The sequence below is a fragment of the Chlorocebus sabaeus genome, chromosome 7, assembly GCF_047675955.1.
Source record: "Chlorocebus sabaeus isolate Y175 chromosome 7, mChlSab1.0.hap1, whole genome shotgun sequence".
Taxonomy (NCBI): Eukaryota; Metazoa; Chordata; class Mammalia; order Primates; family Cercopithecidae; genus Chlorocebus; species Chlorocebus sabaeus.
Window position 1 is genome coordinate 73,200,123 of NC_132910.1, and position 25,086 is coordinate 73,225,208.

The following is a 25,086-nucleotide window of genomic DNA, read 5'->3' on the forward strand; positions in this document are numbered from 1 at the left end:
TCGACTTTGCATCAGGAGTTTGCAACAAAAAAAAAGTGTTGATCCAAGTGATGCTTGAAGTGGTAGAAAGATTAGGAAGACTATTTTTTAAATGCAGGCCATCTACTTTACCTCAATTCTGACTATTATTCTTATCGATTTTTTTCATTTAATAAACATTTATTGAAAAAAAAAAAGAAAAGACTACAATTCCTGGCTTGTTTAATACTAAAAGCATATTTTCTCAGCAAATGCCTGTTGCCATTCTGAAGGACTCATATAACAACCTACTGTTGACACAATGATTTATAGTAAAAGTTTATACAAAATGACTTTAAACTTCAGATATAATGGCATATCATCAAAATAACTTTTCAAAATATTTTTTCTAGAATTTTTTTTTAAAATGGCAAATCATAGTACTTGGTACGTCAAAGCTATTACCATCAGTTTAAGCTGCCCTGGGAATTGTATTTTATGTTGATTCTCAGTGATTGCTTTATCTATAATACATAATTGTTTAAAAGTTAGGGACTTAATATGATGTTACTAAAGGGTTATACAGGTTAAGTTGCTTTATATAACTTTCTCATAATTTAGAAGTAATACTTTTGAAAAGGATAAGTAAGAACAAATTTATTATCAAAACAGTGTTTTCCTGTGTTTTGCCTTCTGTGTATTCATGAACTAGATTTTTTGAGAATATGAATTTTATAAGTAACTATATACTTTCATTGAAAAAATAAATTTAGAATATCATTTACTGTAGCATACTCAATGACATTCATCATAACTTACTGTCTTACTCATTACAGCAAAATATCTAGTTACAGGTGGCCTATTTAATATGCCTTTATACTAAATTCCAACGTCTTTTACTTAAAGCACAGCTTTAAAAAGCAGAAGGTTTTTTTAAAGCAGAGATTTTAAAAATCATTACTTTTCTTCCTTTACAAGTGGCTATAGCTTGTTTCAGGAAATAACTTGGGAATGAACTTGTGTATGAGATGAGTTTTTGGCCCAATAAAGGTGAATTTGTTTCAGAATATTCAGAAATATGAATTTTCTTCTCCCAGAACATCTTTACATAATGTTTAATAACTAAAACAGTACAAAGCAGTGATAAAGTAAACAAAAAGGAAAGCAGGCATACTTGAAACATTGCTTTAATGGATCTGATTGGAATTTATGCTTTTCTGGATAATGAATGATGAAGAGGAAGAAAGCTGGATAAAGTATAATCAGCCTCTGGTTTTAAAATTCCAAGTATTAAATTGTAAGAGGACACATTACCATGTAGAAGTAAATCCTATTATTTCTGATTTTTTTCCTCCCAACAGCTACCATTTTGTCCTGTGGATGGATTATTTACCTCACGTATTATAATTCCCGGAATGTTGGTCTTATTTTAACACTAGTTCTTAACAGATTATACAAGCATGGCTATATCCATATTGGTAAGTTTGAGTTAACACTGACTTTTTTTCGTCCTTATAATCTTGAGGTGTTGTCTTACCATTTTCTGTTGCTATAACTGAATACCTGAGACTAGGTCATTTATAAAGAGAAGCAATTTATTTATTATAGTTCTGGAGGCTGGGAAGTCCAAAGTTGAGGGGCTGCCTCTGATGAGGACCTTCTTGCCAGTGGGGACTCTGAAGAGTCTTGAGGTGGCACAGAGTGTTACATGGTGAGGGGACTGAGCTTGCTTGCTCAGGTCTCTTTTTCCTCTTGTAAAGCCACTGATGCCCCAACATCATGGCCTCATTTAATCCTGAGTACTTCCCAAAGGTCTCATCTCAAATACTGTAGTCAGATTTCCCACCCGTCTAACACGTCAATGAGAATTAAGTTTCAGCATGAGTTTTAGAGTAAACAAACATTCAAACCATAGCAGATGTATATTATAAATTTATATTTCATGAACAGATAGTAGCATTACAAGTTTACCTTTGTTTCATGATTGTTAAAATAATCTAACTGGAATTTCTCTCACACAGCACTCCATGACTTCATGATAATATCCACTTGGTTATGTCCTTTACTCCATTATTTAAGTAACTTTTTGACTTTTTTTTTCAACTTATAAAAGATGCTCATTAAAAGAATTTGAAAAACTTGAATATGTATAAAATATGGAAATAGAAATTTCTTGAGAGTCCATCATTAAAAGAAAGCTTTTAATGTTCAATGTAGTTTTGGTTGTTTTTAAAGTAACCCATACTTTAAAAATATGTAAGTTAGAATCATCTTGTGTGTTTCATTTTATGGCCTGCTTTATTAATTCAATTTTTGACTACTTAAAAGTAGGAAATTTACAGGTAGATAGGAGGAGGGTGTATTAGGAAGCTATGTGCTTTGAAAGCCCGAAACCAATGGGAGAAAGGGGTGGGGGGAGATGACTGGAGAGAACCATGCTAACCTGCCTTACTCACCTCTTAGCCGACATAAAACTTTCAAACATAAATTGTCTTCCATTAATTTGAGGCAATGGCTGGTTCCTGCAGTCACTCAAGTTACTAAAGAAAAATGGTGAGTTAGTCACTACTTTGGGTTTATTTAATGGCTGTGCATAATTAAGGGAATTGTCCATATGAGGCAGTGACTTAAACTAATATCCTCTTCTGATTATTTAGTAGCTTATTTCATAGTGATGATATGTATAGCACTTTTTGTTTTATTGGGGAAAGAATGATGGAAAATCAGTAAGGCTGTAAGGGTATCAGGAAGGAAATGAGAAGAGATGCTTATTGAATAAATTGAGTGCTAATGTTATTTTAAACGTTAAGGCCCCAAATGTCTGTTAAAACAGTTGCATTAACTGCTGTTTTTTCTTTCCTGTAATAGGTTCCTTCTCTTTCTCTGTTCTTTCTGGAAAAGTCATGGTTCGTGAAATCTATTACATTACAGAAGACATGTCTATTAGGTAACAAAATTAAAACATTGAAAAGGACCCATGTTAAACATACTTAAAAAATATTGTTAAAATGTTTTATGATATTTTATTTAATGTGACTTGCTTCTTCAAATAAAACTAAATCAAATTTTTTTTCCAGTAAATCATACTTGGTAAATTGATGTTTTAAAATATTTTGTCAGTGGATTAATTTAGCAGAATATAAAAATAGCAGTTTATAGAAATGAATACTCTTTCATTTCTAGATGAAAAAGTGAACCTTCAAATCGCCTGATCATTTTATATCGTAGAGTTCATAGTAGTCATTTGTTATATACAGCAAGGTTTAGAGATATTGGTAGCTGTCATCCATTAGCTCCTTATTAGAGATAATAAGTTTGTAGAATTGTTTAGCATTTGTTAGAAACTAGTTTTATTTGAAGAAGGAAACACAAATATGAATATAAGGATATGATTGAAATGTTCCTTTTTAAGTCTTGAAATAAAAGCCTACTCTGTTTTTGTGATTTTCTTAAAATTTGTGACTTAGGTAGAGTTCAAAAGTTTTGAATTAATTGAGAGGTGCTAGAGTTTGGTGATGCTCACACCTCACTTAGAACTATAGGAGACTTCTTTGCTAGTCTACAATTATTTCCAAATCAAAAGTAAAAAATGAAAAGCTAAGAGACTGTAAGTCCATCCCTTTGGGGCATGATAGGTTATTTTTGAAAAATGAAGGAACATCCTTAAAAGTTTCCATTTTGTGTGCTAACATCCCTCTTTCAAGATTTGGCTTATTGTTATATAATTCTTTTCCCTCTCTCTTGAAGACCTAGGTATCTAATTTTTTATTTTAAAAAATATCAATTTAAAAGGAAAACATTTCTGTTAGCACTTCATTTTCCTGTGACCATTAGAAGAATATTATATTTTAAAACATGTTGTATATGATAAATATATACAATTTTTATTTGTCAAGAATCTTTAGCTATGCAAAGTCTTTTCCTTTTTTAACTAGAAGATCATGAAACATACTTTATAAGTCTTTGTTCACGAAAAGATGTGGGTTTACATATGCCAATGTTCTTTAGAGGATTTCCTGTATTTCCTTGTTCATTATCAATTGCCTTCCTTTTAGAATAACTAAGAAATGAATTAAGTAAATTGTTACTTAAATTCTAATTTTGTAATTTCCCTTTCTTAGAATTCAAGATGGATTTATCATTTTTCGGTGGTGGAAAATGTATAACCCAAAACAGAAGCAACATGGTGAGTTTTCCTTTTTTTGTGTGTTTAAAATGTTCAATTATATAATCAGGATTTTATGAAAACTAATTAAAATTAGATATGACCAGTTAGAAAAGTTTCATTTTTAGGCTGGGTGTGGTGGCTCATATCTGTAATCCCAGCACTTTGGGAGGCTGAGGCGGGTGGATCACCTGAGGTCAGGAGTTTGAGACTAGCCTGGCCAACATGATGAAACCCCATCTCTACTAAAAATATAAAAAATTAGCTGGGTGTGGTGGCGTGCACCTGTAATCCCAGCTATTCAGGAGGCTGAGACAGGAGAATTGCTTGAACTCAGGAGGCGGATGTTGCAGTGAGCCAAGATCATGCCACTGCACTCCAACCTGGGCAACAAGAGCGAAACTTGTCTCCAAAAAAAAAAGAAAAAAGTTTAATTTTTAAAAATGAGTAAATGAGTGAAGAGAATTATTATTAACTTTTAGTAGCATTAGCTGTGATTTAAATGAGAGGTATATACTCTTCAGTAAGGCGTCACATTTTACCAAAATTAATAATTTGAATTATTTGCAAAAATATATATAAAATACAAAATACTCCAAACAAAGGTAAAACAACAAATTAAAAGTACACTACCACTCATATTTTAAAAATAAACCAAGGAGAATGAATCAGCAACATTGACTTTCACTTCATAGTATCTTTCACATAGTAATACTTTTATGAGTAATTTACTTGTTAAACAATTTTTCAGGTAAATTCTTTTACTTCTACTCCAGTGTAGGATTTTTCTCTTATTACTTCTTAGGATAATTGAGAAAAAAATGATAAAGGCCCAATCTTTCAAAAAACAAATATTTAGAAGATGTAATTTTCCTAATATTTTACCATAGTTCTTTGGCCTGTGTTCCCTCCTATTTCCTCAGATTTATCACATGACTAACAGCTGAAATAATCCCTAAACTGTTATATCAAGCACTTCATCACCTTTACTTGCTGTAGTTTAAATCCTGAAATAAATGGACTAGGAAATACACTGGTATTTTAATGTGTATGAAGTATTCCGGCACTTGATAGTAACAAACCCAGTTTTAAACACATTAAACTCTGTCATTTGCTAGTGTGAAACCTTTCCTCAGTAATCATCCTTGATCTCTCCTCAGACCGCTAGGGTCAAATATCTAGCAGCTTACTCAGCATCTCTAATTTTATGTGTGACAGGTTTCTTACTCTTGAAATATCCAACCAAACACCTGATCTTCCCACCCAAACCTACCCCACAGTATTTTCCATCTTATCAACAGCAACTCTATCTTTTCTACTGCTCAGGCCAAAAATCTTGACTGCTGTCTTTTGTGTCCCAGAGGTCATCATCAAATCCTGTCAACTTTCCTTTCATCCTACATCCAGAATCCAACTACTTCTCCCCACACTGGCCCAAGTCACCATCATCTTCTACCTGTTTTATCATGTAATCTCCTAACTAGTCTTCCTGCTTCGGTGGACTTGTTCCTCAACCTGCTGTTAATACACTGGCCAGATCTTTTAAAAATGTAAGATCATTTTATTTCTCTCTCTTACCAAATTTTCCCGTGGCTTCCCATCTCACTCAGAACAACACCGAGGTCTTGTAAGTGACCTGTAGAATCCTACATACTTCCTCTACATAGCCTGTAAAATCCTGTGTTCCTATAAATATTCTATAAAATTCCTTCTACCTCCTGACCATCTTATCTTCCACCCCACTCCAACTAAACTGGCCTGTTGGTGTTGGTGATGAAACTGCAGCAGAGCTACCATGAAATGTTGGCCTCTGGATATTCACAGTATTCATTCCCTCATTTGCTTGGTGGTTCTGTTTATCTATCAATGAAGCTTTTCCTGAGTACTTTTGTAAAGCAGCGCCCTCCCCCACAAACTAGCACTCTCTGTTCCACTAACCTTGCTTTTATTTTCTTCAATGCTGTATTTTCCTCATGTACTCCTTGATGCTATATATATATATATATATATTTACTTGCTTATTAATGGAGTCTGCCTAACTTGAATGAAGCAAGCTCTGTAAGGGGTGGGACTTGTTTTATTCTCTGTTGTATACTTGGTGTCTAGAAAAATGCTTAGTACGTAGAAGAACTCATTTGTATAAAAGAGTAACCGAGAATTCTTTCTACCAGTCATACTTCTAAGTAAAACAAAACATTGAGAAGCGTATCTTATAGAATGCTTGAAAACCTAACATGTGGAGGCATAATAAATCTAAAATAGCATATGTTTCTAATCCCAGATAGACCCATACAAGTAGAAAGTAATTCTTATGAGATTCTTCAAGGTTATAAACAACCCAATCAGAATTTACCAGGAAACTCTTTTAAATTATTTGTTTTCAAATTTACATAAGCAATAGTTTACTAATATGCCTGAATACAAATGTCCTGATTAATAGGCATATGCTTTAAAGGCTAGTTGATGAGCTGCAGAAGCAGCAGTGGGGAAGATTAAGAGCCTGGACCTGCCCCTAATTGGATCAGCAGTGATGAATAAACAAATGGTGACTGTATGAAAATAAAAACAGGATTACTCTCAAATCCATCTCTAACTTGCTGGGCATGTACAACAGATTCTGTCCTTTCAATATAACAGCTATGATATGATATGGCTTCATTAATTGGAGACACCAAGGCATAAAGAGGAAGGTATTAATTTCTGAATGTATGTTGATAACACTGATAAACACTAAATACTGAATACTAAAATATTGTAAGATCCCCCTCAACATTCCTTATCCTATTTTTCAGCTTTTATTCCCCCATTATTATCTCATTTATTATTTTATTATTTATTTTCACCTCTGCAACCAGAATGCATCCTTCTGCATTAGTGAAGAATTTTTCCTATGTTCACTGCCCTATCTCTGGTGCCTAAAACAGTGACTAGTACATAGAAGATGTTGAATAAACAATTGTTAAATTATTAAATAAAAATAAATAGGTTTAAAAATTTTAAGTAAGATTGAACAAAATGCCTAAATCACTCTTTTTCCTTCCAAAAGTCACCTTAGAAAAGTATTGAACAAATAGCAAGTCTGTAATCATTTAAAAAGCACCTTCTGAGGCAAGGCATGTTGGCTCATGCCTGTAATCCCAGTGCTTTGGGAGGCTGAGGTGGGAGGATCGCTTGAGCCAGGAGTTTGGTACCAGCTTATACAATATAGCAAGACCATGTCTCTACAAAAATTTTAAAAAATGAGCTGGGTGTGGTGGTATATTCCAGTAGGCTTAGCTACCTGGCCTGAGATGGGAACATGCCTCAGGCTAAGTTACAGTAAGCTATGATCACACCACTGCACTCCAACCTGGGTGGCAGAGGAAGACCTTTTCTCTAAAAAATAAATAAATAAATAAATAAATAAATAAAGTGCCACTTAGTCTTATATTTTAAAAGAGAAACATTTAGCTCAGTTCACATCCCACCTTTTTTTGTTATCTTGTTTCTATTTAGTTCACCTGCATTAATAATATTCCAGCCAAAGACCTGTATGATTAAACAGCAAATCAGATCTCCAAGCTTGGGTTGATCTCCATGCTTACATGGTCTGTATTTTCTTCATGGCTTCTGTCCAGGATCTTTTTTGTTAATATTCCTAGCCTGCTATCATCCTTAGGAGTATTTTATGTGGCAACACTCCTTTCATCCTCTGTACCTGCACCGCAGTATTACACACTTAGATACAAAGAGACAGATTGCCTAAAAGCACACCCATAGAACAGAAACACAGGGAAAAAGACACATATAGAGGCATATATGTGTACACAGAAATGGGCATGCACATATAGGTACACTTATGTACAGATAAACATTTTCAAAGATGAGTACATACATGCATATACACTCACACAGCCATACATGCATGGACACAAGTGCTAGTACACTCACTGTATTCCCTTCACAGAGATAAATGCACACACAGAGGCTACATGCAAGGTATCCTCCCTGCCCCCCACATACAGACTGGGTACCATTCCAGATCGATGGAGGCATATCCCCAACAGGGAGCATGTCGCCTCACAAACAAGTATCCCTCCAAAAGACAGGCACTTCTTCCAGAAGCATCCATCTCTCATATACACGTGCACGTAGACACACACACACGCATACACACACACAGCCTCTTTAAAAAATAGTAATACATTGAGAATGGCTGCGTTGGATTCTTCAGGAACTGGACAAAGGAGGTAAATAAATAGTAGAAAGGATATAGGATGTGATCCCTGTAACATCATTTACTAATATTGTGACTTAAGGCAAGAATTTTAACTACTCTGAGCCTCATTTTTTTTCAACTATAAAATGAAGACACCTCTATTTACCTCTAGGATTGCTGTACAAAATACATAACTAGTTTTTTTCTCTTTGAAGGTCAAATTCTTCCTAGTCATGTAAATTATATATGTTTTCAAGTTATTCTTTTAAGATAATCTTTCATTTCAGAATGTGATATAATGTTCAGAATAATAATAAAGGCCCAGCTCAGCTCTATTGCACTCTTGCTGTGTTCCAGGTACTGTTCTAGGCACTCTATGCACATAATTTTATTTAATCCTCACAACAACCCTAGCGATTGGAGCCCAGGATTATACAACCAGCAAGAAGTAGATTGGAACCCAGATACTAAACTCTTCACAAAATAAAAGTAAAAGTAAATGCATGTTGTAGAACTGCTTAAGTCTTCTGAACAAACAGCTGATTGAGACCCCTTGTTTTCCAAAGAGAAATTAGAAAGAAGATACGTATTTAATTATGTAATTGGGACACATGCTATTTGTAGTAAAAAAGGCAAGGTGCAGAAGTGCTGCCAAGGCCTTATAATTCTTAGAATCAATACAAAGACAAAACAGTCTACTGACCTTTTAAAAACTGCTCAGGGTTTTCTATTTGTGTAATTTATTTAACAAACAAGGTTTGGATGTAACCAGTTTTAAATTACACTAATAGATTATAGTAGGCTAAAACCTCTAAGTAATAAAATAACAGAAAGGGACATGCTTTACCATCATTTTTTCACTTCTTGACATAAGAATTTCTTGTGGTTAAGAAGAAAGCATGACTATTTATTCAGATCCATACTCATTTAAACATTATATCATTGCCTGTTAAGAGGCAACTGATCTTACAGTTTATTTTCCAAAAGACAGTCTTTATCCTAAAAAAAAAAAAAGAGTTTTGATGGATATAATTGGTCTTTAGCTGACAATCATATATATAGCAGATCACTAATTTTATAACCTAGGGAATATTTGCAAACGTCCTGTGGTAAACAAATTAGATGTGTTCTTTTTGTTTTAAAGAGCTGTACTGGACAACTGATAGATCTAAATGTGCTCCTAGCATAGAATTTGGGCACTTGAACACTCCTCCTTTTTCCTAATAGAGAAATTCAAAAACAGTAATAATAATCTTGGTCCTACCTACAGACAGACTTTGGTCCATATCCTTGGAAGGCTGAATGCACATCTGTCTATTCAGGCATATGCCCCAGTTAGGCTTCTAATTTTTCCACCAAGAAACATCAACTTCCATCTTGGTTAACTGTCAAAGCATATGGATCTGCCCTTAATTGGCAAGAAATACTGACTATAATGTCTTGTTAGTGAACATAATCTGTTTTAATCTTATATATAATGATTGTGTAATCTACTAATATTGTTAGACTTTATCAAAAACTTAGTTTGCAGCCTATTCATTCCTGTATCTACTATAGTCTAAATTCTGTCGCTGAGTAATGTTAGACCAATAATGTACTTAAACCAAATTATTTATTCCTGCATTACTATTTGACATTATGTCTTTACTTTTGAAGGGTATGACAGTGAGCATGTTGTTAAGAATGTCATCCTTCATACTAGAGAATTTCCTTTAAAAAAGCACAGGGAAGAAAACTTAATTGACTCTTCACCAATGTTGTGCTCTGCTTGATGAGAATTAAATGCCATACTATAGGTAAACGTATGAGCAAATTATTAGTAATTGCAAAAATAATAATTGATAACATCTACCAACCTCTAACTTCACTGTAAAATAGAGGTGTGGAATCTTTTTTTCTATTGAAAATCATTGGCACACAAAAAATTTTAAAAAGAACACTCAAGCCAAAAACAATTTAAATATTCTTAAATGTTAAGAAGAATACAGAATATCAAAAATTTATAATATTTCTGTTCTAGATTATGGGCAGTTACAGAGAACATACAGAGAGATAGCAATATGCTAATATATAAAGAGTGACAAAAAGAATTCAAGACTTTGACAGAAATTATGGGGGAAAGTCAGTCAAGGGAAGGCCAGTATTTAAGCTATTTCTATTAACCTGAGGTGTATGAATCTGAAGTAGTGACTACATTTTGCTATGTCCTTTCAAAGAAGCTGAGTTTATGGCACTCCCCTGCCCTGTCCTGAATTTATTGACTGTGCCTGCCAGGTGTTCAGCGTCCTCCATACGCAGTTTCCAAATCATCCCCTATTACCCCGTTACCTTAAATTTACCACCAAATTGAATTTCTAAACACACCCATTTTCTAACCTCAGTGCCATTAGTCTAATCAGTTATTCCATCTGAGTTCGCGTCCCCTCCACATCTGTCTGACATAATCCTACTCACTCATCATCATGCATGCTCCTTGAGGAATAAGGCATTCACAAGAGCCCTCCATCTACCATTCTGCTTCCTGACAAACGGGCAGAACTCTGTTGTCTTACCATGACCCTGTTGGGCCCATACCAAATGGTCTATATCAAAGTTAGAAGTTCTCAGTATTTTTCCTCCATTCATATTCACTGCTCCCTTTCTCCTTTAATTGTAATTTTTCATATGCATCTGCTCCACCAAATCGATTCAAGTAGCACTCATTTCCCTCTTTCTTTTTTTAAATCCCCCTCCCATCTTAACACAATAATTAATAAAGTGAATGCCATATAAATACCTGTTAAAGATTTTCATCAAAAACACCTCTTTCATGAAAGACACTTGGGTCAGTTATTCTTGACGTCATACTTGTATTCTGGTGAGGAGCAAGTCATTTTAAGGAGATGTAATATTTCATGATCAAATGAAATAACTACTTTTCTCAAAAAGAAAAAAAGCTGGGTTGGGTACAGTAGCTCACACTGGTAATCCCAGCACTTTGGAAGGCCTAGGTGGGAGGATTGCTTGAGCCCAGAAGTTTGAGACTAACCTGGGTAGCATAGTGAAACCCTGTTTCTACAAAAAATACAAAAATTAGCCAGACATGGTGACACGTGCCTGTGGTCCCAGGTACTTGGGAGGCTGAGGTGGGAGGATCTCTTCAGCCATGGAGGTTGAGGCTGCAGTGAGCCATGATTGCATCACTGCACACCATGCTGGGGGACAGAGCGAGACCCTGTCTAGAATCGGAGAACTTCTAAAATCAGAAAATTCTAAAGTGGTCAGTGTCATTAGGCTTAGCTGTAAACTGTCAGTTGCCTCTGGATACTGCAGGTGTCTTCATCCTTTCCACAAGCTGCATTCAATATTTATGGTAAGAATTTCCAAGGACTTCTTTGGGCCCCAGTTGACAAGGCTGTTTTATAATACAAGGAGCACACTGGACTGGAAGTTAGCAGACCTAGGTTTTTGCTCTGACTCTACAAGTTACAATCACAGGAATTTCTCTTTCTTAATCAGCAAAATGAGAGGTTTTGAAAGTATTAGTTACTTCCAAGTCGATGAGGGGTTTTGAGATCAATTGTTTCCAAGTTTTGTTCTTTGGAACAAAATTCTAGGGTTAATAGCATGGGATATTAGTTCAAATAGACCGCTTTCTCTACTTTCCAACCTCACTGTCCCCCTGTAGCTTTATTTATTCACACAAATATTATAAACACTGAAAATAATTGAGAATAAAATATATAGTGCAAATATACAAAGAGATACATTTTTCTTTCAAAATCATAAACCAGCTATATAAACAAAAAAAATTTTGTTTCAGCTCCACTGTAATCTTGTTAGAAATATGGCTTATGTTAACTAAATATGTTTTTAAAAAAGAAAAGTTTAGATGAAAGAGCAAATCATCTAACAAATAGACTGCAAGATTAATAGAAGTGTGACATGCAGGGGAAAATATGTACCTAAAGTAAATCTCTCTAAGGAATAAACTAGACAGACTTTACAAATGAAATCAAAGGCAGAAATATTGGGCCTGCTCAAAGTTAAGTGAATGTGTCAAAGCCAAGACTGAAAAGAATGTGGCTCTTAGGAATAATTTTAGTCATCTCTGTAGTATAAGTAAGATATCTTCACTTAAATGCCGCCTAAAATTATTCTTTAGATAGTTGATAGCAGTTGCTAAGAAAAAAAGTTTGTAGGGCCAGGCGCGGTGGCTCACGCCTGTAATCCCAGCACTTTGGGAGGGTGAGGTGGGCAGATCACCTGATGTCAGGAGCTGGAGACCAGCCTGGACAACATGGTGAAACCCTGTCTCTACTGAAAATACAAAAATTAGCCAGGCATGATGGCAGGTGTCTGTAATCCCAGCTCCTTGGGAGGCTGAGGTGGGAGAATTGCTGGAACTTGGGAGGCGGAGGTTGCAGTGAGTGGAGATTGTGCTATTGTACTCCAGCCTGGGCAACAGAGGGAGACTGTGTCTCAAAAAAAAAAAAAAAAAAAAAAAAAAATTTCGTCGCAGTTGCTAAGATAAAAGGAAAAATGCTGGTTTAACAACTGGTACTATACAATCACAGTCTAGAGACTCATTAACATACTGCCTTTCTAAACCACACACGGGAAACTGCAAAATGCCCATTTCAAACTCTCTCAGAATACCTTATTGTATGACAAAACTTAGCCTTTGTTCAAACTTATCTAATGAACAACTGCTCTAGCTGTTGGAATACTTTTTCCAGACGCGAAATCTTCCCCTAATATTCTGATTTCGTTGTTTCTGCAGATGCCAAATACTAGCCCATTTATGCCAGTCTCATCAGGGAGGAGTACATCATATAGTATAGAAGCAGGGAAAGGCTATGTGGGGCAAGGGAATGATAGCAAAATGATAGAAGACTAAATACTAGTGAAGTAATAGTGAAATCTAAAGTAATTTTGGCTGGCTCAAACTTGTAAGTTTAAACCTATTTTCCTGTAGGAATAAAGTTATAAATGACAGTAGATTACTAGGTGAAAAGAAAGGATTTTTCAACTAAGTGATGATAAAATCAGAGTTTTGTAAACTTCATAGTTTTCAAAAACATCTGTTATAAAGTGGAAAACAATTAAATATCCATAAATGTTTGAATTTGTTTAATAGAGATAAAAATGGATAAAGGTTATAAAAAAGAGGTACCAGAAAAAAAAGGTAGTTCTTTCATTTGGTAACAAAAGAAAGCATTGATTGTGGTACCTTTCTTCTGTGGCACTCTTTGGTTGACATGTGATGCATTGTTTTAGATTATTTCCTGAGTAGAAACAAGTGCCTCATTCATCACTTTAAATGGATTCCTTAATTACTATTGCTATTTCTACTTAATGTAATTATGTCTTTTATTTAAGAGAAGATTGAAGTTCACAGTTCATAAAACCTATGTTTTAGTGTTATGTGTGTTTAAAGAAATAAGCATTTATGAAAAATTGTAGTTTCTGTGATGCAAAAGTTCAAATACCAGTATGATAGTTAAATAAAGCATCATACTTTAAATATTTTACTGCATGTATTTTGGTATAAAATTATGGCTATATTAGGATAAAAGTGTACTTTTACTCTTTAAATGATACTTTACTATTCTTAGCATAAAAATCTTTAATTTTTTTCAGTATGTAACTGGAATCTAGAAATTAAAGTTGTTTTTAGAATGCTAAATTAAAATATAACAGAAACATCAACTTTTTCTTTTTTTGTCCAGTATTTTGTATTTATTTTATTAGTATGCCTCTCTGTATCGTATAATTCTATTTTAAAATAAATTAAATTACTTTAGCTGTGTAAAAATGTTTACATAAAAACTTTGAAGTTCTTGAAAAGTTGACTAAAAATTTTTTTTGTAATTGGTGTCTTTAGATCCAAAGGCAGAAACCAGGTTATACATCACAGTCAATGACTTTGAATTTCATGTCTATAATCGTTCGGATCTTTATGGACACCTTCAAGAGTTGTTTGGTTTGGAGCCAACAATAATTCCACCCAAGAAAGAAGATGATAAAACACGGGAAAATGGAAGGACAAGAACCCAATCGAAAATTGAAAGGTTCAGTGTCATACTTGAATTTTATTAATCTCTAGCATTAAACATTTGTCTTTATTGGAATATCATTGAGGCTGTGCACCTAGACAGAGCCCAATGTTGTTTTGCAAATTAACTAAAACTTTTAGTAACATAAATAATTATATAATTATTTGAGAAATTGCGATAATATAGAATATGTAATCTAAAAAAGTCCTGTTCTATTCCCCTGTGCATGAATCCTACTTTTCTCTATATTAATAATTACCGTTATGAATTTAGTTTTTATCCTTTTGAATGTATGTACATAAATGTATACATACATATTTAAGGTGCATGTACAAATACATGATTTTGTTCTGTGTGTTTCTAAACATATATGTTTAGAATATGTGCCTCATATAGTGTGTATTGTTCTGTAATTTGCTTTTTATGCAGCAGTTTGTCTGTAAGCTTGTTCCATATCTGTATATGTAGGTCTGCTTTTAAAAATACATATCTGTGTATGTAGGTCTACCTACAAAATTATTCTAGAACAGGATCAGCAAACTTAGACCTATAGCACAAGTCTAGCCTACTGCCTGTTTTGTATATAGAGTTTTATTGGGACATAGCCACGCATATTTATTTATATATTATCTATCTATTTAGTGAATTGCTGTGAAATTTTCATTTCTTAAAATTTGTGTACTTCATATAGGGCCAGTTTTCTTACTCTTGGCTTATCATTTTCATTTCATTAAGGGAGAATTAATTTGGCACAAGGCATTTGGGCAAGGGAAGGAAGAGGAGTAACTGGATCGTTTTCAGAAGTGCTTAAAACAGTAGACAAACATCAAAGTAACTTGTACCTTAATCATTTATGTTTTAATGACAACTTTGGCTGTCTTAAAAAATGTCGTTTGGTAACATAATGGGCAAAATGGTAGATGTAATGATAGCATATCATCCCTTATTGTTTTGTCATTAAAGCTTGTTATTCTAAAAACATAGTTTTATTATTATAGCTTATCCATCTAAAAGCTGATATGATCGAGTGCTCCAGTAGACAGCTTTAGGAATATTAGTATTCCTTCAGATGATCATTGTTCTGTTTACTGAAGTAGTCATTAGATATATTTGGAAAAGTAAACTGATATTGTGAGGTATGGTATTGTGAGGAAGTGAACTATGTCTTCGGGTATTTAAGTTTTTCTTATTCATGTCAGTTGTATTTTTTCTTGTTAGAGTTAAAGTAAAAACAGAATCCCAAGACCCCACATCTTCATGGAGATCACTTATTCCAGTCATAAAGGTCAATGTGAGCACAGTAAGTAAATTCTGCTACAATTACTGTTTCATGGGGTAATAACGTACAACTTTTAATTTTTGCAAATATGATTTTAATGTAAGAAAATTAAATAATTTTGTGGAGTTTCTTTTAGTTCTCATTTCTGTAAAGTATAAGTGAAATAATTATTTTAACCTCGATACTGTTTTCTGACAAGTTTGTGTTTAAATTTCTTTAAGTACTTAAATATTCTTTTAAGTACTGGTTTAAATTGACCAGTGGAATAATTTAAATAGCACATAGTCCTAAAGTGGAATCATTAAGCTGTTGTTTGAAAATGTTTGTTATTAGTTTAGCTAAAGAAAGAAATATGGCCAGAATAGCATGATGTAATATCTCTTACCGTTTTTTTTTTTTTTTTTTTTTTTTTTTTAAGGGACGTTTGGCCTTTGGAAATCACTACCAGCCACAAACTCTGTGCATCAACTTTGATGATGCTTTCTTAACTTATACTACAAAACCACCTTCAAGTCATCTTGACCAATTCATGCATATTGTGAAAGGAAAGCTTGAAAATGTTCGAGTCATGCTTGTTCCTAGTCCAAGATATGTTGGTCTTCAAAATGATGAGTAAGAAAATCTTATAAAAACAATAAAAAACTTCTTATAGCTAATACAGATACAGCTAGAAACTTGAACTTCCTTTTAATTTTTTTGCTACAAGTTGTACAAAAATTAGATACATTTCTCTATTAAAGCAGTTAACAGCGTAGTCCTTCTTTATGGGATAAATGGATATACTATCCAGTGGTAAACTCTAACTTTTTCTGCATGATTATAGTTATACTTTTTTTATCCGTTTTTCCTTCTAATTGTATTTTGGAAACTTGTTTTGTGCAATTAGCTCCTGTTTGTATGTTAGGAGAGACACATTACAGGTAGGTTTTTGTTTCTAGAAGATATGACTAAAGAGTAAATTGAACAGATTCATTACAGTGGAATACCATTTTGAGTTAGTCAAAGTTGAAAATTGAATCGAAATTACTCTTGGAAAATTTGGTGAAGTTAAGATGGTATAGTTTTGCGACCCACTTGACATTTCTTTAAGTTCCAAACTGTCAGTTTTCCATCTAGCTTTCCAGATTTTTTTTTCCTTCAGTGAAGCAGTTGCTTGTATTTATAAGACTCATTGTAGGAATGATGTACACTGGACTCACTCAGTGTGGTGGAATGCTGAGTGGGAGAATGATGGGCTCTTGTGGTTTTTGTGTGTAAAGGATACTCTGTGGTTGAATTTATGTAATTTAAGTGTTCATATGGAGAGTTTTTAGTACAGTGTCTCAGCTTTTATCTTTGTGTATAGGCACTTTATGAGGTTATATGTGAAACATGATTATTCCTTTTTAGTTCTAACTCTTGACTGGCCTGGTATTCGATTTTCCAGGATTTGGCTAGAATGATAGAAAGAAGGTTTTTCCTTTTTGAGTGTCGTAGTGACTGGGTCTACCTGGCCTCCCTCTTCAAGATCATGGACTTGGTTAAGAATCTTCTGGAATGTGGACTGTGCACACAAATGTGTATGAGTGCACAGGATTTTTTTGAAAAATTGTAGAGAGTAAGATGAAAAAGTGTCTTGTTATTAATAATTTATATAAAAAATTTTTAAATTATATTTTTCACTTGTTTAAGTGTGGAGATTACATGATGATATTAAACATTAACCTTTGTGATTTAATACATATTTAGAAAAAAATTGCTGAGTTTTTGCATTTAATGTTATCTAATGATTGAGAAGTTAATTTTGATATGCAAGAAGATATGTGATGTATGTATGACAAAGAGAAAAGTTGTTTAATCAAAGCAAACAGAGATTAATGGTTTCTGGGAAATTATTGATGGTAGAAAAACATTCATTCCAGAGTTAGAGTTCACAGTGTTCGCTCTAGATTTATTTCAAGTTGATTAAATATTCATGGAAATAGGTAATATGAAGATAAAAATGACAACTTTTGTCTTATTTAATGTTCTTGAATGATTATAGTTTAATGTACAGCTAGATAAAATTGTACTTATTATTTAGCTATTAATATAAAATGGTCAAATTTTAATTTTGTTGTAAATGCAGAATATGATCATTTTATTCCAGTGATCATCATTCTATTGTATTTAAACTTTGTTTTAAATCGATTTCTCTCATTCAAAACTGAAAATGAAAAATATAAAACCAAAGTTTTTCTTTTTAAAACTAAATTTTTTTTTCTTCTTGAACTAATTTACGGATAAATTTTTAGTATCATTTTATTATTGAGTCTAATAAAGACTAGAACTATGGAACAGTTTCTTAGGATGATTGTTCATGGGAAAGATGTTTTTCTTTTCAGGATGCTACTTGTTATGTACTTTTTAGTTTTTTTCTTTTTCTTTTCACCTATTGCCAGCATTAACTAGGATACTGAACATTTTATATTCTGGAGATTTGTTTAGTTTACTTTCCCCTCCACCTTCTTGTAGACCACCGAGATTAATGGGAGAAGGTTTTGTGGTGATGCAGTCAAATGATGTTGACATCTACTACTACATGGATGAGCCAGGTATTGTTGTTGTTGTTGCTGTTTTTTTAAAGTGACCGAGTCTCACTCTGTCACACAGGCTGTAATGCAGTGGCGTAATCATAGTCCATTTTACCCTTGACCTTCCAGGCTCAAGCAATCCTCCTACCTCAGCCTCCTGAGTTGCTAAGATGACAGGAATAATGCCACTGTGCTTGACTAATTTTAAAAGTTTTTATAGAGATGGTATTTTGCTCTATTGCCCAGGCTGATCTCAAATTCCTGACCTCAAGTGATCCTCCTGCCTCATTCTCCGAAAGTGCTGGGATTGTAGGCACGAGCCCATGGTGCCTGGCCTGTTTTTTTTTTAAGTCTGTTTCATAGCTACAATTATGTTTGTTCTATGAAATGCTGATATCTAGTAATATTTTAAATCTTCTTGCTTAGGCAACAGGAAATGGTAAATGTAGATATGAGTGAAAATATCTGAAAAATATCTGTGTCATTTCTCAAAACTTGAACATTAGTTTAGTATTGTAGATTAAAAGAGAACATTATTTTTTTCAAATTCAGATTTCATAGATAAACCTCAAAAATTGAGAATGCAGATGATCATGAGTGAAAACCTTTAAAGAATGTAGTAATAGTTAAGGTAGTTCATCTTAGCTTAGAAGCTTAGTATATTAGATTCGAGACTTAAAGTTTGAGGATTGAAATCCATCTAGTTAAAATTCTTGAGAGGTGGCTTCCATTTTATAAAAGTATCTAAACATTGGGTTTTAAGCTCTTTTTTCATACTTCTGCTCTTTTTATACCTTTCAGAGTATAAAAGTATTTAAGGTCAAAGTATTTTGAAAGTAAAACTAAGATGTTATTTGCCCTTTCACCATGTTGACATTTGTGCTAATGGTGCAGAGCAATGGTGGGTAAAACTGTTGTTGCTTTAACACTAATCAAGGAAGTGGTTCCTAATTATACTAGTAGTCATTGTGTTTTTCAACTGCCACATATTTGTGGTAAAACAAAATTTCCTTGATAAAGCAGTAGAAATTATTTATTTTGTCAAATGTTGACCTTTGAGTAAAGTGTTTTTAATATTTGGTGTGAGAAAATGGGAAGTACACATAAAGTGCTTGTGCTGCATACCAAAATATTCTGGTGTCTTGTGGAAAAGCACTTGTATGATTAAGTTGCAAGCTGCACTAATTGCGTTTTTTTCATGGAGTGCCAGTTTTATTTGAAAGAGTAGTTAGAGACAAACTGTAATTTGAGCTTTCTTGTGAAAAACTTTGGAAAATTTGAGTCTGCTGTTATGAGCTTGACAGCATCCCAATAGTTAACAGCTTTTATGATGAGACCACCAATGATATAGCAAGGGTGATGTTTTTAAATGTTTAATAATGGAATTGGTCAACATTTGGAAAAAATCTACATTGCTCAGTGAACCTGTATTTCCCAGATGACCAGTGCATGATGTTATAAAAGTCATGCATAGATAAATGTATTCGAAGTGCAAGATAGACCAGTTGATTTTAACATAACAGGGTATGAAAAGTTTAGTGATATGGCTTCAGATTCCACATTGCAATTAACCTTTAAGAAATTTCCATTTGTTGAATTTTGGGGTATATCAAAGAAGAGTATTAAAAATTGCCTGAAAAAGCTATTAAAATACTCCTCCCTTTTGTATCTACATATCTTTATGAGGCCAGATCTTTTCCAAATCCTTCAGTAACAGATTGAATGCCGAAACAGCTATGAGAATCCACCTGTTTCTATTAAGCTAGACATTAGAGATTTGACAAAAAAGACCCCTCTAATACTTCTTACTAAATTATTTTGTTTTAGAAAATATAGTTATTCATTAAAAATGAGATTAAAATTTCATTTAATTTTTATATTTATATTACGTTATATTTAATTACATTAAATATGTCAACATGAGTTTATTTTTAAAATATTTTAAAAAATTGCTGACTTTTAATTTTGAACATAGTAATTCTTGATAGACATAATACAATATGAGAACAACCTCTTTTAGGTTCTCAATAAGTTTTAAGAGTGTAAAGGTTTCCTGAGACCAAAAATGTTGGAACTGCTGATGTAAGGAAACTTTTTAATGGCCATTTTAAATAACTGCTTTTATATTGTATGTTCTGGAATATAGGACTTGTTCCAGAAGAAACAGAAGAAAATCTTGAAGGAGAAATGAGCAGTGAAGATTGCAAACTACAAGACTTGCCTCCATGTTGGGGACTGGATATAGTTTGTGGTAAAGGAACAGATTTTAATTATGGACCGTGGGCCGATAGGCAGAGGTACTTGAATATATTATATTTCTAATAAGTCTTTTAGATATATTGAGATGCATATAATTTGAAATAAAATCTAGCTTAAAATTTTTATAAACTGTTTTATTACAGCAGCAGAAGATATCACTAAACATTTTGATCCAAATAATAACTTGCTTGTGGCTTTTCCACAAGCAAGTTCATTCCAAAAGTGGAGCTGATTGATTGGAAAGATGGTGAATGAAGAGTGTATTTGTTGGTTCATTTGTTTTTTCTTTTGGATTTAATCCACAATGATTTCTTTATTGATCCCCTACTATATGCCAGATATTGTTGGAGCTATGGGAATTCAGAAATAAAAGACATATGTCTTCCAGTTTTAGTGGGGAAGAAAGAAACAAAAGACTAATATTAGGTGCTATAATAAAGGTAAGTAAAGGGTCTTGATGAAGAACTTAGGAAAGTACTCTACTAGTTCGCTAGGGCTGCCTTAATAAAGCATCACAGATAACGTGGCTTAAGCAACAGAAATGTATTTTCTCACAATTCTAGAGTCTAAGAAGTCCTCCAACAAGATGGTGGCATGGTTGGTTCCTTCTGAGGGCTGTGAGGGAAGGATGTGTTCTAGGCCTGTCTCCTTGGCTTGTAGATTGCTCTTGTTTTCCAGTGTCTTCATGTGGTCTTTCCCTTGTGTACCTCTGTGTCCAGATCATACTGTCCAGTCATATTGGATTAGGACAGCATACCCTAATGACCTCATTTTAACTTAATTACCGTTATGAAGACCCCATCTCCAAATATAGTCACATTCTGAGGTACTGGGGGTTAGGACTTCAGCATATGAATTTTAGGGGTTAGGACTTCAACAAATGAATTGTTAGGTTACTTGGTATTCCTAGTATATAGTATATAATTTATATTAAAGATTAGGGGAGAGAAGAATTGGGGAAGGCTTTTGGTTGAGGTAACATGTAAATTAAGTTTTGAAAGATAATTGAGAATTAGCCAGGGAAAGAAGAGGAGGGTGAATCATTGAGGCAAGGGAAGCGTTTTATAAATGCATGAGGATAGTGGAGAATTGTCCTGTAGTTAAGGTCTATGGTGGTTAAGAAGTATGGATTTTATAATGTCATTTTATTTTAAAGTAGTTTTAATTTTTAATATATTGTGAACATTTTTGTACTTCTTGAAGAATTTTAAACAAAGAAGGGAATGTTTACCATTAAGTATGAGGGAGCATCTAAGTTTTTATTTACAAAATTAGACATTGCTTAAAATTAGTTTAGTTTTTCTATTCATGAACTAGCGTTTTTGAATAGAGAAATACAAGCCAAGTCATTCACTTGAGCAGATATTAGAGGACCATTGATAGATTAGTGAACGAGTACTGATACTAACTTGATGTATTGACTTTTTAAATGCTTTTTAAAAAAGTGCTATCTAGCTAGCATTATTAGAATTATTATATGTTTTGTCAAGTAGTATATTCTATTAATCTTGGTATCTGTAGTATGTAGGAATATCTGCCTCATTAAGTAGCTAACAATTATATGGTAAATAAGCTCGTTATTTGAAAATTCTTGCATTATGCTAAAACAATACTTCATTAAGTTCTGCATTAGGTCATTTGTTAAACTTGAAAGTAAACAGAGCATAAAATTTCAGGTTAGAAAGAAAATACTTTTCACATTATTGAATTTAAATTTTCCTCTAATGGTAAAATTTTTCCTGTAAGTTATATATTTGTTATATTTGACATGCAGGAGTTGAAAATGAGAGATTTTACGTTTCATTAAGTAATAGAGCTACATCTGTTTATATTCAGAAATCTCAAGAAAAGTTTATTTTGTTTGGTTGGCAGAACAGTTATATATTGTTTGAGAAGAAAAAATGAAAATAATGCTTTAACATAGGGCCATGAAGTATTTTTGCATTTTTTAGCACTTAAATAAAGTGTGATTCTTCTTAAACTGTGTTTAATTTCATTATGTATTTTTCATAAGTTTTAGGGTATATTTACACCAAAACCCAAACTAAAGTGCAATCGAGAAATGACACTGAAGATAGAAATTTGCTTTAACCACTCCTTTCAGTAGGTTTTTCCACTACCAGGAGAGAAGAGCAATGCATTTCTAATCTGGACTTTAAAAAACCACTCAGGTTTATTTAAAAAGAAAAAAAAATGTATTTTTCACATGTATTTAATTCACTAATATGAGCAATATTTGTCTCCTCAATTACATGTTCAAAAGGTATTATGCAACCGTTTCCTCTTCTCCTTCTCTGTATTGAGTTTTTGCACAAATATGAACTGTAATCAGCAATGAATAGTAAGGTCAGTTTTCTTAGTAGCCATCTATTAACATAAGACATACAGGAAGAAATCTCAGCTGTTTTGCTATTGGATAATTCTCTCAGCATTGTAAGGAGTTATTGACTTTTAAAATAGCATGGTTTTAGCCTAGAGATTTTATAATCATAAGATGATTTTAGTTTCTAGATTTCGATGTCAGTTCTACTATCTTTACATGATTGTCTGAATATTTAAGATATTACTCAGTTTTTACTTCATGTTTTCTTTTTATGAATTTTCATGACAGTTGAAATACAAACTCTTTTAAAATGAAACTTAATCTTCAGATGATGATTATAATAATACAAACCTTCCTAACATTGTCTGGCATTTTTTTTTTTTTTATTGCTTTCACTTAAAGTGCTTTCATTAAGCACTTTATTTTTTTTGCTTTCAATTTTTATTGCTTTCACTTAAAGTATTTTCTGACTTGATCCTTATAACCCAGTGAGATTCATAGGACAGATGTAATGAACTCATTTTACTTGTGCGAAAATGGAGATGCAGAGAAGTTCAGTGATTTGGGTAAGATAGTGAAGCTAAAGCATGAAGTGCTGAGGTTCAAACCAGCCCTTCAGGTCTACTGCCTTTCTCATTATGTCCTGCTATCTACCCACTTGGTAGTCAATGATCGTCTGATGGATTCTCTATCCTTAATATTCTTAATTTTCTATATTTATGTATCTTACTCAAAACATTTGCAAAACTTTATTTTCCTTTCATATATTTTAACGATAGCAAGTTATAGTCTGTGAGACTTATTGTACAGATTTTGTCTGGTTCATCTAATATTTCCCAGTCTTATTTATTCTAGGTAGCATTTTCTGTCACTGCTGACTCATCCCTTCCTGTTTTAAAGCCATAGACTGGCACCTTCTTTGAATATATGAGTAACATTACACAATACTAATGTTAGCTCATGTAGAAGACTCTGAATTGAAAATTTCTTGAGCTCTTTCGTCTTTGTCAAATGATAAGGGGAGGCAAAAACATTAGCACTTTAGCCTCCAAATACCTATTTACCTTTTAGAAATCTATTGCTCTTTAGCCTTTTAATTATATAATATTGATTTAAAGTGATTATGAAATTAATAGAAATAGCCACGTCTTCCATGTGCCATGCACTGCTAAGTCTTTTCCATGTATCTTACCATTTAAACCTCCGAACCTTTCTATGAGACAAGATATATTACCTCCTATGTTACAGAAGAGGAAGCAGCTCAAATTTTCTGGGGAAGATTGAGTAACTTTTCCAGGTTGGAATAATGATTTTAATTAAGCTATCCTCTGTCAGTTCTTTGTTTGCCATTTGGGCAATTTATATACTTGTAGAGAGTCTTTAATTTGTTACAGTACACTTGAATAGTGCAAATTTTCTCTTATGTCTCATTTGATAATCGTGTATCTATTGAGTAATCAAAGCTCATTGATCTCTGGAAGTGTTAAATATTGCAGAAGACAGTCTAATTGTTAAATGTGATAGCAATGATAATAAAAAATTAGAATATTGATTTTGGTCCTTTATCAGAGGTAATTTTGTTTGAATAACATGTCATTATTCTTTCTACCTCCTTATGTAGAGATTGTTTATGGAAGTTTTTCTTTCCACCTGATTATCAAGTCCTGAAAGTTTCTGAAATTGCACAGCCTGGGAGACCAAGACAGATCCTTGCTTTTGAATTACGAATGAATATTATTGCAGATGCTACAATTGATTTGCTGTTTACCAAAAATAGGGTAATTATTATAATACTATAGTAGAAAATAGTATTTAAAATTTTAACATTATTTTTCAGAGTTTTTTCGTGGTGACTAGTCCCATACTTGGATTAGCTTATATGAGCTGTTTTCCTTTCAAATAATTGTATGTATTTTACTTTCATCATAATTTTATTAAATGTCAAATAATGGGAAGAAATTAATAGTAATAGACTTTCATGCTATATTCTGGCTCATTTACTCCTTTATATCTGGCAAAATTGTTTTAGTGTATTTTTGGTAAAAATTTGAACTTTTGTTCTTAGGAACTTTTAATACTTATTTAACATATCAATAATTTCTTCTGTGGTAATAACTGAAAAGTAAAGATGGGAGAATAATTCTAATTAATGTTTTATATGAATTAATTTTTTCTTTTGGTAGGAAACAAATGCTGTACATGTAAATGTAGGAGCTGGCTCATATTTAGAAATTAATATTCCAATGACAGTTGAAGAAAATGGTAAGCTGCAACTGTTACTTTTCTTTTTTAAATAATTAGAGAAATAATTATA

The 25,086-nt window shown here is 32.9% G+C and overlaps 1 protein-coding gene across 10 annotated transcripts in view; it reads left to right on the forward strand.

Annotated features, from left to right (window-relative positions):
* BLTP1 (bridge-like lipid transfer protein family member 1) overlaps positions 1-25,086 on the forward strand; it is a 401,511-nt gene that overhangs the window by 209,237 nt on the left and 167,188 nt on the right. For all 10 annotated transcript variants that reach the window (XM_073017605.1, XM_037991533.2, XM_007999715.3 and 7 more), the window contains exons 4-13: positions 1,320-1,436; positions 2,827-2,905; positions 4,080-4,144; positions 14,188-14,374; positions 15,578-15,659; positions 16,057-16,250; positions 18,132-18,211; positions 20,337-20,487; positions 24,394-24,550; positions 24,956-25,034. In XM_073017605.1, the coding sequence (XP_072873706.1) occupies positions 1,320-1,436; positions 2,827-2,905; positions 4,080-4,144; positions 14,188-14,374; positions 15,578-15,659; positions 16,057-16,250; positions 18,132-18,211; positions 20,337-20,487; positions 24,394-24,550; positions 24,956-25,034 (1,191 nt within the window). The remainder of the gene's footprint in view (positions 1-1,319; positions 1,437-2,826; positions 2,906-4,079; positions 4,145-14,187; positions 14,375-15,577; positions 15,660-16,056; positions 16,251-18,131; positions 18,212-20,336; positions 20,488-24,393; positions 24,551-24,955; positions 25,035-25,086) is intronic.